Source organism: Eumetopias jubatus, unplaced genomic scaffold (assembly GCF_037043125.1).
Source record: "Eumetopias jubatus isolate StellerSeaLion01/CBP00866 unplaced genomic scaffold, mEumJub1_p1.0 scaffold_5, whole genome shotgun sequence".
Lineage (NCBI taxonomy): Eukaryota > Metazoa > Chordata > Mammalia > Carnivora > Otariidae > Eumetopias > Eumetopias jubatus.
In genome coordinates, this window is record NW_028274811.1 from 27,774,490 (window position 1) to 27,790,665 (window position 16,176).

Here is a 16,176-nt window from a genome sequence, read left to right on the forward strand (position 1 = left end):
ATCTAGCAAAGAGCTTGAACCACCCTATACAGACCAACAAGAGAGACTCCCCAGTCCTCCTGGTGGTCCCTCCAAGCAACATGAGCCCCTCGGAAAGTCAGGACTCTATTAGTCACAGTTCATTCATCAGCATTTTTCTGCAGAGACCACAAAGCAGGTAAGAACCCCCTTCTGGAATTTTAGAGGTCATGATGCAACACTAGAGTGTGTGGTGGTAGTTAGGGTGCAGGTCCAGGAGTCAGACTGTCAAGTTTTTGGAATTCTGATACTCTCACTTCTAAGCTGTGAGATCCTGTGACTTATTCAACCTCTCTGAGCTTTGTTTCCTCGTTCATGAATGGGGATAATAGTCCCAATGTCACAGAATTGGTTTGATGATTAAGTGAGATAATGTATGTGGAGCTCTTGACATGATGCCTGGCACATAGCAATCACTCAGGAATATGAAGTCATGTTGCAGGTGATAATGAGGATGATGATGATGGAATCAGTGCTGACCAGACAAGAGGCTGCTGCAGGGCCACACCTGCCTTTGGTGGACAAGCCTGAGCTCCTTTTCTTCTCTATCTCTCCAAACCTTACAGAGCCTCCCAGGTCCAGATGAAGTCCGCCTCCTCCAGGAAGCCCACCTGATCACTTCAGCCACATTGATTTCACCATATCTGAGCTCCTTCTGCCGATGGTCTGCATAGACTAATAACCAACAAACTTGGCTCTAATAACTTCTCAGCTTCTCAAGCAGACAATGCCTTCTGGAGAACAGGAACCCCACCACTGCCTCTCCCCTCTCCACAGCCTGAGTCCAGGGTTAGGTACATGGGAGATTCTCCCTAGCAGGCATTCAAGCTGATTTCAGTATGGCTGTAGATGTCCGGTACTCAGCTTGTATCTCCCTCCCTTACCTCTCTTCCTCACACCCATGTTCTCCCTGCTCACCTGCCTCCTCCCCTGGTTCCACCCAGCAGGGCATGATCCTGTAGGGTAGTGGTTCCCAGACTTTGGGATTTCACAGCCCTAGAAAATGTCCAAAGAGTTTTGGGGGTGGGAGAGTGAATAGAATGGCCAAATTTTTCTCTTGCCGAATAAGGACGTTTTAAAAAAATCAATTTCCACCATTATTTTAGTAAAGAAAGGCTGTTTTACACCAATAAAGTAGAAAATCCATAATCTCTGATTAAAAGCTAATACTTTAAGCTGAAAAAATTCAGCCTTATTGAGAAAAACAAACCACCTCACTGTTGCCCTGACTTCTCTCCTTTCTCCATGGACTAGAGAAAACAACCCCCACTGTCCTGTGTCCACTTATGGGTCTGGGGACCTTTATCCTGGAGGAGGTGCCTGCTAAGCTGGGGTCACCCTGAAAGGCAAGAGGACCCCCAAAACCTTTGAGTTAGGCAGATCCATCTTCCCATTCAGCTTTCCCAGAGGAGGTTCGTCCCAAGTCAGATCTTATCACCTCAGGGGCTGAGGTGGGGGAGGGCATGAGCCCCTCCTCCTGTACCCTTTCCCCTCTCTACTGGGCTAAGATTTGCTGGATTTCCCCACCACCACCACCACTGTCCAGTGGCGATAATAGTGAGACTCAGCAGCAAGCTCACGCTCAGAAAAGGAGACTGGGGGAACCTAATGGGCAGGTCTTCTCCACATGTCCATCCCCAAACTGAGCGCTAAGTAACCCCCACCCCCCAGCCCCCGGAAGGGAGGAAAAGCGGGCACTGCAGCGGTGCAGTAGGAGGCCGAGCCGCCCCGCTGAGCCGGCGCAGATAGGATCTGAACGCGGAGAAGGACGGCCCTGGCTCTTTGATCCGCAGCCAACCAGGCTGGGCCTGGACCGGGAGGGGCGGCGCGGCCCTCTTCCGGCCCGGCTTTGCGCGGCTGCCAGGGGTCCCGTGGGGCTCCGAGCGGGAGAGGCGTCCAAGACACCCTCCTTCCCAAATACCCTCTTTCCCTGTGCTCTCCGGAGAGATGGGAAAGTCTACACTGAATCCAACTCAGAAAACTGCTGGGGGGCTGCGGTTCACTGCGCCTCGATCCTAAAGGACCTGTGTCTTTCCCAGATACAGTGGTGGAGCGGGGGCCAAGCGTGCTGTGGAGGCCCGCGTGGACAGGACCCCGGGTGCCCTGTAGACGTGATGGAAGCTGGCGCAAGTTCCCGCGCTCCTCTGGCTCTAATAGAGCCTGCAGCCTGGATCTTGCGAGAGTCCGCGGTCGTCAGGCTCCGAGTCAATTGGCCCCATGGGAATGCGACTTCCCGTGCTGAGTTGCTTCTGACGACCCACCCCTCTTCGGAATCCCGCGGCCCACGTGGCTGCCCAAAGGCTCGCATCCCTGGGCCGCAGGTTCTAGGCGTAGAACCGAGTTGGGAGGGAGGGAGGAGGTGGGTGGCTGAAGGATCCTCACGGGGTTTGGGGGATCCTTCCTCCTTGTCCTCTTGGCTCTGTTCGAGCCTCGGAGATGCCACATGGCAGATGTGTGATGCATGAGCCCCGCACGCAACAGGCACTCAATAAATGTGTGAGGGAAATATGCTTGTGTTCGCGTTGTATCTGGGCAGCCTGGAAGGAGGTCCCACGTCGGCTTAAGGTTGGAGAACAGGGCAGAGACCGGGAATTTGAGGAATCCTAACCCTGCCAGGCGGGGTTCGCGCGCAGCCTCGAACAGCCTTCAACCTCTAGGAAGTCCCCAGTTTCAAGCCCTGGACGTACTGGTCCGGCGCGCCAAAGCGATTACACCTTGGCTTGCGTTCCAGTTCCCGCCCCAGGGCCTAGGAGACCCGCTCCCTTGGCACTTGGGGGAGAAACCCCGGGCGCAGAGCGGGAATCCCTTATTGTGGGTGAGGAAGCGGGGTCAGGAGTCTCCTTTAGAGTTCCCATATTTCGGAAGAAGGGTGATGCTTTTCAAACTTGCCGGACGCCTCCCAGAATGACGCCGGGGAGAGCTAGCCCTTTAAGATTGTGCGCGCTGCTCACGTCCCCGCCTCTCGGGGAGAGGAGGGGCGGGGCGGGGCGGCTTGACCCCGCCCACCAACAGGGCCCGCCCCCGGCGTCCCCGCCCCGCCCCCCGCGCTCGGCCGGCGGCGCCTTTGATGTTCGGACCCGCCAGCTCCCGGAGCCGCTCAGCCTGGCGCCCGCGCCCCGCGCCCCGCGCCCCGCGCCCGCAGCTCGCCCAGGCGGAGTCAGTCCGCGCTCCGCCCGCCGCGCTTCGGGCTCGGAGGTCCGGACTCCGGGCTCGCCGCCTGCTGGGCCGGTTCCGCGCCCCGCACTCTCGCGCCCCGCACTCTCGCGCCCCGCGCCCGGGCGGAGCGCACCATGCCGCAGCTGGACTCCGGCGGGGGCGGCGCGGGCGGGGGCGACGACCTAGGCGCGCCCGACGAGCTGCTGGCCTTCCAGGACGAAGGCGAGGAGCAGGACGACAAGAGCCGCGACAGCGCCGCGGGCCCGGAGCGCGACCTGGCCGAGCTCAAGTCGTCGCTGGTCAATGAGTCCGAGGGCGCGGCGGGCGGCGCGGAGGTCCCGGGGGCCGGCGCCGGGGCCCGCGGCGAGGCGGAGGTCGGGGCTGAGGTGAGCGCCAGCCCGCGCCCCGCGCCCCTCCCGCGCCCGCCGCCCCCAGCCCCCGGCCGGCTCCGCCCCGCCCTCCCGGGCCCCTGGGGTACCCATCCCTCGGACCCCTCCTGCCCCGGGCCGCGAGCCCGGCGCCCCTCACGGCCCCTCTGGATCTCCCCGCAGGCGCTCGAACGGGAGCACACTTCGCAGAGACTTTTCCCCGACAAACTTCCAGAGTCTGTGGAGGACGGTGAGTTTCGGTCCGCCTCCCCTCCACCCGCTAAGGGCCCGGGTGGGACAGGGGGCCACCGAGGACGGGGTTGGGGGGGGGCCGGGGGGGCCTGCCCCCACGGCAGCCAAAGGAGGCGGCAGAGCCGGGGCGGGGGGAGTGGGGGCGGGTTTCCAGGGCGCCGCCGGGCTCGAGTCACTTCCGGTGCCCTGACCTTTATAGGAGTAAACAGACCCCCGCCATCTCTGCCTCCCCTCCTGCCCAGGTGACTGCCTAATCCCCAGTCTTGAGGAGAAAGCGTTGGCCCAGGTTCCTTGGCCCGGAGGGCGGGCTGGGGGTCAAGTAGGGGCCGCCGAGGGGAGGCCTGGACTCGGGGTCCTGCATCCGAACTGAGGCACCCCCAGCCCGTGCCTTCTCCGGCCACACACGTGAGCCGGACCCCTCGGCAATTCTTTCTCTGGAGAGCAGACTGCCTCCAGCCCGAGCCACCCGGTCGGGCGCATCTGACCCAGCTGTGGTTTTTCCAGGCCTGAAGGCCCCAGAGTGCGCCAGCGGCATGTACAAAGACACCGTCTACTCCGCCTTCAATCTGCTCATGCACTACCCGCCCCACTCGGGAGCAGGGCAGCACCCCCAGCCGCAGCCCCCGCTGGTAAGTGGCCCCGGCAGGCCTTGTGCCTGCTACCTCCTTGACCAGGTATGTGAGGCATGGGCAACAAGTGACTTTTGCCTAGAAGAAGATAGATAGGTGAGAACTGTGTTCTGGTGCCTTTTCCCTTACACGCCCAGTGTGATCTGAACCGGGAGAACTTTGCAGAAGGAAGGAGAGAGACTGCCCTAGGCGCCCCCCTTCCCTCCAGCTGTTGGCTTTTGTCTTCCTAGCTTGCTCACAAGCAGGTGCAGGCCCTGTCCTGGTGCTAGGTAATGCCAGGGTAGAGTCTTTTCCCAGAATTTTTGAGCTGACACCATCCCCTCCCCTCCTGAGGGTGGTGTTGGTAGTGTGGTCTTAGCTGTGAGTTTTGCAGTTAGCCTTCTCCCCAAGCCTAAGAACCCAAGCCTGGGTGTTTGGAAGAATGGGCAGAAAGGGTAGTGTGTTTCAGAGCTCTTGGTTGTGCAGGAGAAACATGCTCTACTCACTCTATCCTTATTGGCATGAATGCCCCCTTGCTAGAGAAAGACCCTGAACGCTATGTGTAGAAAGTAGGTTTTTATGAGACTGGTTTGTTCTCATAAGCTCTGGGAGGTGGTTTCAAATCAGTGGTGTGGGTAAGGGGCCCCTTTAATGATTTTACTAATTACATATGTTTAGGTGCTTCGAAAAGATTCCACGACCATTACAAACCATGCTTTTCTGCCCCAGATCATTACAAACCATGCTTTTCTGCCTCATTGGTACAGATGATCTAAAGGTAAAGAGCCTATTCTGAGTGCATTGGAGCAGTACAGCTGTGCTTAAAAAAAATTGAGCTTAGTGTTTCAGACTGTCCTCAGCTGGCCTAAATCAAGGGTGAGATTAGAGCTCCTAGAGTACACGAGGTGTTTGGGGAACTCTGGTGGCTGCAAATGGAGGTCCAGTGCAGGAGGGGCCAGCAGGTAGGTGGCTCACATGGCTAGTTGGAGGATCACTCCGAGGGAGGAGGGTGACTGCCAGGCTGTTTCAGATCAAGAAGGAGGAGGGTTGGTTCTGAAAGCTGTTTTCATGCCGAAGCTGGTGGGAGGTGAGAAGGCAGATTGAGGCTTCTCTCTACAAACCCCAGAATGGAAAACTTGGTAAACTGTTGACTGCAGAAATGAGCTCCTTGCTGCTTGGACTCCCCATTTCCTCAGAGGCAGAAGGAGCATGTTGGTTGAGTGGTCTTTCTGCTCTAGGATGGCTCCGTCTGTGAGGTGCTTGCTTCTTTCAAGTCTATGGGGCAGGGGGCTTGCCCTCTGACCTTGCCACCTGATGCAGCACCTCTCCTCAGAGACCTCCGCCCTGCATAAGCAGATGCTTAACGTAGATGCTTTTGGGTCCCTTACAACGTGTAACCCTTAGATTTTGGGCCAACTTGACATAATGCAGCGCTGCCGAACTGCTGGCAGGTGAGTTGCTTGCATAGGGTGCTGGGGTCACTGTGACGGCCTTGAGTAGACAAAAGGCCTAGGCCCAAGAACAGTCCTAGGAAGGACTGTTCCCCTCCAGCCTCTTGTGATTCCACAGTGGTGCAGGGAAGAGGCGGGATTTCTGCGTTCCTTTCAGGGCCTGGGCCAGTGGGAGAGTGCCCAGAGTGGGAGGGCCTCGTTCTCTTTCAGGGTGTGGTGATGAGACCATTTGGTGTCCTTAAGCTCACACTGATCAGAGTGTAGGCGACAGACAGCCAACTCCAACAGTCAGGATTGGGGGTGGGGGCTGAGGGCAGGCACACCATTATTCTCCTGGCCTGCGGTCATTTGTTTTTTCAACTTGGGCATCTTTCTTAAGCTATAGCAGAGGCTTTTCTGTATATCATACTTTCTCCTATAGACGTAAATCCCCTTGCCCTACTCCCCACCCAGCTGCAGCCTCCCACTGTCTGGCTTCTGGGAACATGGGAGGAGGAAGACAGGCTCTGGAGCTAATGTTCTGTGTGCTGGAACCAGCTGTTCTGTGGGGGTGGGGACAAGGACAGAGGCAAGGGCCTAAGTTGGGGTGACACCGGGTAAGGAAAATGTCCATGAATATAGGGGAGCCTTTTTTAAGCAAACCTGATAGTTCAAAATAAATAGCAAATCGGAGTAGTGGCTTGTGTTACCCGAAAAGTTGTGTGAACGTTTAAAATATGGTTGGTTTTAAAAAGCAAATTTGATTGACTCCATGTTTTGGGAGCATATGTATCAGAGTATCAGAAAAGATACTCTTACAGTGGGTCAGGAGTCCATTGTAGGGCCCTGAGGAAAAACTGCCTTTGGAGGTTTCTTCCCAAGCTCTGCTTTCCTGAGCCCCTCTTCAGGGGACAGATGTCCGGCTGCCCAGCCCCTGCCCATGAGCCTTAGATCTAGGCCACCCAGCCCCCTTTGCCCTTTCTCAGAGAATCCAGGCAGTCAGCAGTTGTGCTGACAGGTTTTTAAGGCCAGTCGCTTAACCTCCCCAGACAGTGGGGAAAGCCCATGCCAAGGTGTCCTCCACCCACGTGTGGGTGGCACGCCCATGTGGCTACCATGTTGGATGCCTCAAACCGGGCAGACTCAAAGCTTGCCAGGGGCAATGGACCAAATGACTACCTCACAGCCAGCTGCCAGGGGGCAGAGGGAGATTTTTTCCCCTAAAAGCATGCTTCTTTTTAGTACGTGCCTTCTTGTGAACTCTGTTTTGGGAAGGGAGAATTAGGTCAAAGTTTATTTCATGGCTGCTGTTTGTGAGGCATCTGATGTAGGCTTGTAGACTGTTTCTGGCTTTGACCAGTAGCCAGTCCTTGTTTCTGTTTTGTTTGCTCTATTCTGCTCTGAGATTGGGGGTGGGGGTGGGGGTGGAAGGAGCAGTGAGCTCGTCCTGGGCCTGACTTTGAGGAAATTCTGGGATGAGTAAGGCATCGCTCCCTAGGGAAACTCAGACTCCTGGATGGGTGAGACTGCCAGCCTGGCGCAAACCTTCTCAGAAAGGAGATGAGGCCCGATTGCTCTTGTGGCCCCTTGTGTGGGCTCCACTCGGAGTCTATGGCCTGGAAGGCTGCTGAGCCTTTAGCCATTTAGATGAAATGTCCAGAATAAGCAAATCTATAGAGATGGAACATAGATGCGTGGTTGCCAGGGGCTGAGGGAAGACGGGAATAGGGAGTGATGGCTAATGGGTATGGGGTTTCTTTTTGGGGTGATGAATGTGTTCTGAAATTGGACAGTGGTGATGGGTACACAACCCTGTGAATATACTAAAGCCGCTGAACAGTATACTTTGAAACAGTGAATTTTATGATGTGCGAATTACATCTCAATTGAAAAAAAATAAAAAGGCTGAGCCTTTTGGCTCTTGCAGGGACTTGGGACTGTTCCCCAGGCCTGATCTCCACAGCCGTCCCGGTGTATGTGCCTGCCCCAAGCTAGGGGCTCGGGCATCAGTTCCAGTGTGGGGGAGCCCAGTTGAGGCAGTGGACCCTTGCTTGGGTTCCAGGCCATTGAGCTCACATTCCCAGGTTCCAAGGTCTGAGGTCAGATGAGGGCTGTGCTAACGAGCCCTGTGGGGAGCAGGAGGTGCAGGTATGAGCAAGACTTGAGCAGAGGAAGGAAGTGCTGCTGACACACGGCCACCATGTCCAGGGAAGCTCTGCAGAGATGCACCCACCCAGCCCTCCATAGCCTCAGAGAGAGGGAGTGGCCGGGTCTTGCTGGGGACGGTTAGTGAGGGTTGATCACCAGCCCCGGTTGGAGTGAACCTTGTTAGGAGCGGTCTGGCACCAGGCTGGGCACAAGACCGATCACAGCCAGCCTCTGCCTCTGGGAGTGCCTAGCTGAGTGGAGGAGACAGATGAACAGACTGGAACCAGGCCCTGGTTGGAGGAGAGCTGTCACAGAAGGCCCTGCTGGGGCGTCCTGGGTGGAGCTGGCCCCCACGTGGGCTGTGGGCTGTGGAGGAGGGTCTGCCGAGCAGCTTTCTGAAGATGCAGAGTCGGCCAGCTGAGGAGCACAAAGAGTACCTGGGCTCCCCTCCAAACATGCCAGATCTCCCACTTCTCTACTCCAGTCTCCACCTAAAGCCCAGGCCACCACCATCCCTCACCCAGAAGACAGTAACGGCCTCCCCAGGCTCCCTCTACCTCAACCTTGGCCCCCCTCTGAACCCCTGCCCTAACCCCCAATCTAGGCTCCACACACCAGCCCAGCATCAATCAGATGAAACCCCGCAGTGGCTTCCCATTGCTCTTGGTGTAAGGTCCAAACCACTTACCACAGCCCTAGTGCCTGGGTGGCTGGCCCTGCTGACAGCCCCTCCTCACCTGTGCCATACTCTTCCTCTCTTCCTAAATAGCAGCTACTGCAGTGTCTCCGTCTGTTTTACACCCGTCCTGTTCTTCTCCACCTCGGGACCTTTGCACTTGTTCCCTCAGTTTGGAATTCTCTTCCCCAGCTCTCCCAGAGCTGCCGCCTTCTCATTTGTCATTCAGGGCTGAATTCAAATATCACTTCCCCAGAGACGCCTCCTGTGAACATCCAAGTGGGGCCCTCTGTCATTCCCCCAGGCCTCTACTGCCTCACCCACCTTGGTTCTCCAGGCCACAGTGGGTGGCCCTGCTTTACAATGCACTCGCTGTACTGAGACCAAAGGCAGCCCATCTGTCAAAAGTATCTCTCTACCTTAGTGTCCTCATTTGCACAATGGGAGTGGTGAGCCCTCCTCCCAGAGTTGGAGTGTGGACTGGAGGCAGCAGTGCCAGGGAGGTGCCCAGAAAGGTGCCAGTGTGTCCTGGGCTCGGGAGGTTCGGGTTTGGCCATAATTGATCCCTTCTCCCTTGCTCTCCTGGCTCGTGTGGGACTAGTGGTGGCTCAGTGGCAGGCCCCACATAGACTCCCATCTGGAAGGTTGTATCTCTACTTTGGGCCACAGGGGTCTGGGGGTCTGAACCCTGGGGGCTAGCTCTGGGACAGGGACACAGGTGTACAGGCCCCCCCCCCTTTTTTTAAAGCTTTATTTATTCTGAGAGAGAGAGAGCGCTTGCAAGTAAGCCAGCAGGGGAGGGGCAGGAGAGGGAAAGAATCTCAAGCAGACTCCCTGCTGAGTGGGGAGTGAGTCCTATATGGGGCCTGATCCCAAGACCCCGAGATCACAACCTGAGCTGAAATCAGGAGTCAGACAGTCAAATGACTGAGCGCCACCCCCCCCCCCCCCCGCCCCGCAGGCGCCCTGTTTACAGGCCCCTTTCTTGCTACCGTACCTCACCTAGGGATTCTTGGGAGGGGAAGTACAGTTCTTGGAGCCAGGATGGAAGCCCCACTACTCTCTCCATCCTGAGAGCCTCTCCTGCCATGCTCAAAGATTCATCTGAAAGAAGCCCCCGCTTCCCTAGCCACGTAAAAGCCCTTTGTGGAAGATGTTCGGAGCTGAAGCTCTTTTGTAAGAAAAATAGGGAAAAGACCCATTTGGTCACCAGCTTCCAAACCATTTTCAGACCTTTGCTCACATGGTCATACATGTGTGCACCCCGTCCTGTCTTGCCCCAGTTCTTCCCCTGGTGTGGGGGTGCATGTTTGCACCCGCAGATGGTGCCCACATATAGCATCTTTATTTGTTATCCCTCAGGCAGCTTCTTGTTTGCTCACAGCTTGCCTTCCTTGCCAGCGGGAATGATGCTGTGTACAAATCACTCTTTATTTTTTTTTAAGATTTTTATTTATTTATTTGACAGAGAGAGATAGCGAGAGAGGGAACACAAGCAGAGGGAGTGGGAGAGGGAGAAGCAGGCTTCCTGCTGAGCAGGGAGCCCAGCCCGATGCTGGGGCTCGATCCCAGGACCCTGGGATCAATGACCTGAGCCGAAGGCAGACGCTTAACGACTGAGCCACCCAGGCGCCCCCAAATCACTCTTTAGTTTCCTTTTTGATTATTTTCTTGAAGCAATACGCGTAAGCATTATGGGGTCAAAAGGCAGGAAGAATCAGGCATGCCTGGCTGGCTCAATGGGTAGAGCCTGTGACTCTTGATCTTGGGATCGTGCATTCGAGCCCCAAACTGGGGGTAGGGATTACATAAAAAAATAAAGTGGTAGGAAGAATTACAGCCTTTTGCTTCCCTCTGGCCCCAGTTTGCTGTGGGGTTCCTTGCAGTGTCGAAGCATGCAGACTCCCAACATGAAGTTTCTTCTTTTCTGTTGTTCGTTTAATAGGCTCATGGTGGGAAATGGGACTTAAAAGTTATTTTGACTTGCATTCCTTCCTGACTTGGAAGGCTGTGTGGTATTGGCTGTGGTGTTTGGAAAATCTGCAGCCCCCAAGGTGCGACTTCACCTTCAGGGTCCCATCTTGCTGCCTTTCAGGGCCAGGAGAGCACCACAAAGGAGGCTCCTCCTGCAGGCCGCCACCGCACCCCATCCACAGGGGCTGTAGTTACAGGATCCTTGCCCACTCCTCTAGCTCAGTGGGCTGGAGGGGCTGACAGAGCCCTGGGCTGGTCACCAAGGCCCAGGTAGTCTTTACCCAGTCATACTAGGGTTTCATCGAGCCAGCTTCCATAGCTCTGCCCACCTCCCCAGGTGCTCCGAGACTCAGGTGGTGAGTGGAGCTAAAGAGGGGTGGGCTTGGTGGTGACCTCCTCGAGGCTGCTAGCAGCCCGTGGCCTCCTGGGTCTCCTGAGACCACAGCCCACCCCTTGCCCCAGCAGCAAAGGAGGTTTAGCTGAGCCGTGAGCCTGGGCTTCGGGGGATCCTGGTCTCAAGTCAAATGACTGCTGAGGTCAGGCTGGATGAGGGTGGGTCCAGCTGCAGGGAGGGGCGGGGGTGTCACGGCCTCCCTATGAGCTCCTCGGGGGCCTGTGGTCCTGAAGCCATACAGTCACACTCCCTCACACCTTGTGACTGGTAGCTTCCTGCCGCTGTGTACAAACAAGACTCGGGTGGAGGAAACAGGTGTTTTATCAGGTCACAGGGCTCCCCCCTTCCCCAACAGTACAGTGCGCAGATCTTTGGGTAACCACCCTTCTCTACTGGTGGGGACAGGAAGGCCAGGTCAGGGAAGGGACCTATCCAAGGCCCCTTAGAGGCACGGAAAGGGAGGGCATTGTCTGGAAGACCCACCCTCAAATACTGTATCTGCCACTCGTTGGCTGAGAGGCCCTGCGTGAGTTCTTTAACCTCTGGAAGCCTGAGTTTCCTCATCGAGAAACAAGGAGAAGGAGGGTCCCTGGGGCATGGAAGGAGGCGGCATGTGTGGGGCCCCAGCTACGTGGCCGATGCTGTGAGTGCAAGCACCGGGGAGTGGGTTGCTAACACCGGGGTGAAGAGCTCCTGCAAAGGGTGCCATGCCAGGTTGTAGGGGGGGGGCTCCTGAAGCTGAGCTGGGACACAGCCCCCACACCTGCTCCTCCTCAGCTCAGCAGCCGGCTCCCCTGCGGCGCCATGGAGCGCAGCTGTCCAGCCTGCCCCGTGACAGCATGGCTGCTGTTATCTGGAACCCTGGTTCCAGGCCCCTGATGGCATTTCCGAGCCCCTGCGTGCTTGGCCTTGGCTCAGCACAGAGGGGCGGTAGTCTCTACCCTCCGGAGCTCAGTCCTCTTGAGGCAAAGAGACTCTCCTGGGGGCTCTCAGTTAACTTCGAGGTTCTGCCCAAGTTGGATGAAGGGCAGTGAGGAAGGAGAGGCCGGCTGGGGGGCAGCCAGAAGAGCTTCCTGAGAGGGCCAGCTGGAACCCTGCACCGGTGACGTGAGAGAACGCTCTGGGGGCGGGGCAGTTTGAGCAGAGAACAGAAATGAGTATGTTGTTGGTCATTGGAAGGGCAGCCCGAAGCCCAGGGTCGGTGAGCACGAGGTGAGGCTGGAGAAGAGCCAGCAGGGAGGGCCCAGCATGTGACCTTGATATGCAGGCAGCACTGGTCCCAGAGCCTGGGAGTGGCTGGCGGGCACACACGGTGTGTTGGCAGCACGAAGGGCCAGGTGGTGACCGTCGCAGATGGTTTGAGTTGGCCATGGAGGGAGAGGCAGACAGGGCCAGCAGCCGGGGCAGGGTGGACGCTGCGAGACCCCGAGCTGGGAGGAGGAGCGTGAGCAAGGCCAAGGGAAGGGGTGGGTTTTGGGCAGGGGAGACCCAGCGCGCTGGCCCATGCAAGGCAGCAGAGCTTCGAAGGTAGACGACTGCATTTTCATTTGACTCTCCATCTCTCTCTCGGGTCATGAGTCCAGGGTCTTGTCCTCCTGTTGACTGAGAGGAACTGAACCCCAGAGGTCAGGACCCTCAGCCCGTTGGTGATTTAGCCAGGGCATAGAGAGTACCTTTTCTCCGCATTGTCTTCAGCAGGACTCAAGTCTGGGGAAGGTCTTTGAGAACCCAGGACATTGGTAGCTTCTTCCTTCAGGCAGTTGGGTGCCTCTGCTTACAGATCCATGATGCTTGGGTTTTGGTCCTGGGCACCACCACCCTCCCTTAAAAAGATGTGGCCTTAGCACGCACAGTCTGTCAGGTGGGTCCTGGTTGGGTTCTGTCCGGGTCATAGGGTCTGGCCTGTTCTGGTCCCGCTAGAACCTTGGGCTCCCCTTGGTGCAGTCCCCTCGTGTGGGGAGGGATGGCCCCTGCTGGATAGGGGCTGTGGCCTGGGCTAGGGCCAGGATGGGCGTGAGTCTGGCCCTCTCCCGTGGGGTGGGGGCTGCCCATGTAGCTTGTCCCGTGGAGACTGACTGCCCAGGCTTTGCCAGCAGACATGGCTTTGGAGCCCAGAGGAAGACTGGTGACCGAGCTTTCGGGCACAGCCAACTCTACAGCCAGAGCTCCCTGGAGGTCAGAGGAAGGAGACGTTCTGCCAAATAAGCTTCCCCTACCCCTCCCATGAAAACGACCAATTGTTTCTCTCTCCAGGACAGGAAGGTTGTTGGGGCCCCGCACTGTCTGCTTCCAAATGACGAATGTGTGGCTAAGGCACGGATTGGCAGGACATGGCCCACCCCAGGAACAGTGGGCTTTGGGGATTGGCAGTTAGGGCTGCCCCTCCCCACCATATGTGGGCTGGCCTAGCCAGGGTGGCATGTCTCCCCCTCCCAGAAAGCCCAGTTTGCCCATGAGGGCAGGGAGCTGTGATGGGGAAGGAAGCCAGAGGACAGAGCCACCTTCTCTCCTGGCTGTGTGATCTCCAGCAAATCTGTTAACCTCCCTAGGTCTCCACTTCCTTCTCTAAATTGGGAGTGGGGATCCCTGGCCAGGAAGGATTTCTGAGGTTCAGATAAGTGTGGGCTAGAGGCATCTGCCGCTCAGGTGGGCCTCAGGGGGCACTTGCTGGGCCTTGCCAGGACTGCTCCAGGCCAGCCTCCCCATCATCAGGCAAGGAAGATGGGAGGGGGTGGGAATGACAGGTGATGGGAGTCCAGGCTGAGGGCATTCTGACTAACTCTGACCTGGCTCTGGGGGTAGAGGCCTAGCCTCCCGTTCTGCTGGGCCGCCATCTGAAACGCATTACCGATGCTTTGTAAACTCCACATCATTTGGCCACATGAAAGCCTATAATCTAAAAATAGCCACTCCCAGAGGACGCCCCGCATTGGTGGGGCTCAGCTGACCTCTGCACGCACACCCACCAGCAGGCCACCTCCCTTGACAGGGAGCGGCAGCCCCTGCCTGGGGCCACTCTCTCTGGGCACAGATCTCATCCAGCTGGTCAAAGCTCCAGGCCCCAGGGCTTTACCCAGGGCAGAATGTCTGGAGGAAGCAGGAGGGAGGCAGCTGGGGCTGTGTCGGTGGCCCCAGGACCCCTTTCCCAGCCCCATACATGCCTGGAATGTCTGTGGGAAGCTAGTGGCACCATCTTACAGATGAGGACCCTGGGGCCCTGTGGAGGGGGAGCACTGGCCACTGTCAGGTGCTGGACAGGAGGGCCACTGGCTGATGTGCTGGCTCGAGAAGGGTGGGGGCCGGCCCGGGCCCTGTAGTGTCGGCGGACGGCTGGCCCCAGCAGGGAGGCAGGGCAGCTGCAGATCTCCAGGCCTCTGGGGTTGACTCTTTGCCCTGCTTTCTGTGGGTTCCCTCTCCCTATGGTCTCTGTGACCCAACTGCAAACCACTCTTTTCCCTAAAAATAAACATGCTTATGGGATTGGGGGAAGCTTTGTAGCTATCAAAGGAAATAATAGGGTGTTTAAGAAAATTACATTGCGTTTTAAATAACCAGCATGAAAGTCATTAAGTTTGAAGTTTCATTCAAATCAGATGGCTCTGTGGCTGGCCCAGTGGCCAGGCGGGCAGAGGGTGGGTGGGCCCTTGGGGACGCGGAGAGACAGCCTGCAGAGAGCTCTGTGGTGGCAGCACTGAGGTCTCTGCTGGGTACAGCCGGGGCCCAGGCGGGGCGGCTGCTCCGTGCGTGCCGGGCTCCGGCAGCCACCCTGCAGCGCGGCGGCTGGCTCAGTGTGCAGGCGGGAGCCGCCCAGCTGTGGTGGGCCGGCCATGGGTGGGGCTTGGGGGTGACCATAGTCCGCAGGGTGTAGGGACAGATGAAGCTGCGATGCCAAGGCCACAAGGGTTGGTGGCCGTGTGGAGGTGGGGTTCCGGGGACGGTGGTTTGGGTCCGAAACGGCTGGAGAAGGTCTACGGGGCCTGGGCCATATCTGTCCTCTCCACTGCCGGCCTCTCAGTCCCTGCACAGGGCACAGTGCAGTGCAGGCGCTCAGCAAACCGTAGTTGAGGGAATGGCAGCAGCTTTAGTGGTGTGTGTGTCGAGAACTTCCCAAGTGCTGGCCCATGCCCAGTATCTAAGTCCCAGTATCAAGACTCTTACAGGAAGCCGAGAAAGTGGTGACTGTTACTTCTCTCATTTCACAGATGGGGAAGCTGAGGCTCAGAGAGGTGAAGGATGCGCTAGGACCTGGAAGAGGCAAGGCTTGGACTTAGGTCTCTTTTACCCCAAGGTCCATGCTCCTTGGTGCTCTGCCGCTTTGCTCTCAAATGTGGGAGATGGGGGCACTGCAGGCCTCGACGCTGCGTGGTACCCCCACTCCTCTTGGGCTCGTGAGCTGGGTCCAGCTGGGTTCTCTGGCCCCAAGGACACACTTGGCCCTCAATGCCCCTCCTGGGCATGACCTCACGGCTCTGGGCCTGGGTCAGGGCCGGATACTTTCCTCCCTGGACATCTGACAAGTCAGCGTTGTTAGGGCCACAAGGGTTGTGTTTCGTGGTTGGAAGCAGGAGCCCAGGGTTTCCAGAATGAATGTTGCCCTGGAAAGTATTTCCAAATAACATTTACGATCGGTCAGGTCTGATGCCTGATGAAAGTGTGCAGGATGTAACTTAAAAACTGTTTGTTCTTGGACCCTTTGCTCTTTGTGGCTCCGGTCCTGGCTTAGCTTGGTGCTCAGGGTCGGGCCTCTCTGGAGTAGGTGCCTTCCTCCATGTGATGTGGGGTTGGGCTGGAGGTTGTCCTAGGCTCTGAGTCACTGGGAATGGCCTAAGGAAGCGGAGGTGTCCCTGGGCATGGGTATGTCCTGTCTGTTAGCGTGGCCTCCCGCGCCACCATGGGCACATCCTGCTGGGGCATTTCAAGAGCAATTTTGTCTTGTATCCCCAGCTCTGGTCACTGAAGGCCAGTCAGGATCTCGGCAGTCTGGCCTGATAGCAGTCAGGCAGGAGTCCAAAGGAAATCAAGGGCCAGTGGACCCAGCCTGGCACAAAGTCCAGCTTTCCTGAAAAGCCTGGGATGTGCTTGCTTTTGTCTTTTTTCTTTCTTTTATTTTGTTCTTCATTAATTTAATCCCAACATCAACCCCATGAGATAG

At 57.3% G+C, this 16,176-nt stretch overlaps 1 protein-coding gene across 6 annotated transcripts in view; it reads left to right on the forward strand.

Moving 5' to 3' along the window:
• Positions 1-3,198: 3,198 nt before the first annotated feature.
• TCF7 (transcription factor 7) overlaps positions 3,199-16,176 on the forward strand; it is a 32,911-nt gene continuing 19,933 nt past the window's right edge. For 2 of the 6 annotated variants that reach the window (XM_028103596.2, XM_028103599.2), the window contains exons 1-3: positions 3,204-3,560; positions 3,726-3,792; positions 4,299-4,423. In XM_028103596.2, coding sequence (XP_027959397.1) covers positions 3,309-3,560; positions 3,726-3,792; positions 4,299-4,423 — 444 coding nt within the window. In that variant the 5' untranslated portion in view covers positions 3,204-3,308. Of the gene's footprint in view, positions 3,561-3,725; positions 3,793-4,011; positions 4,081-4,298; positions 4,424-16,176 lie in introns of those variants that run through there. The other 4 variants (XM_028103600.2, XM_028103598.2, XM_088023263.1 and 1 more) reach the window with 4 other exon arrangements.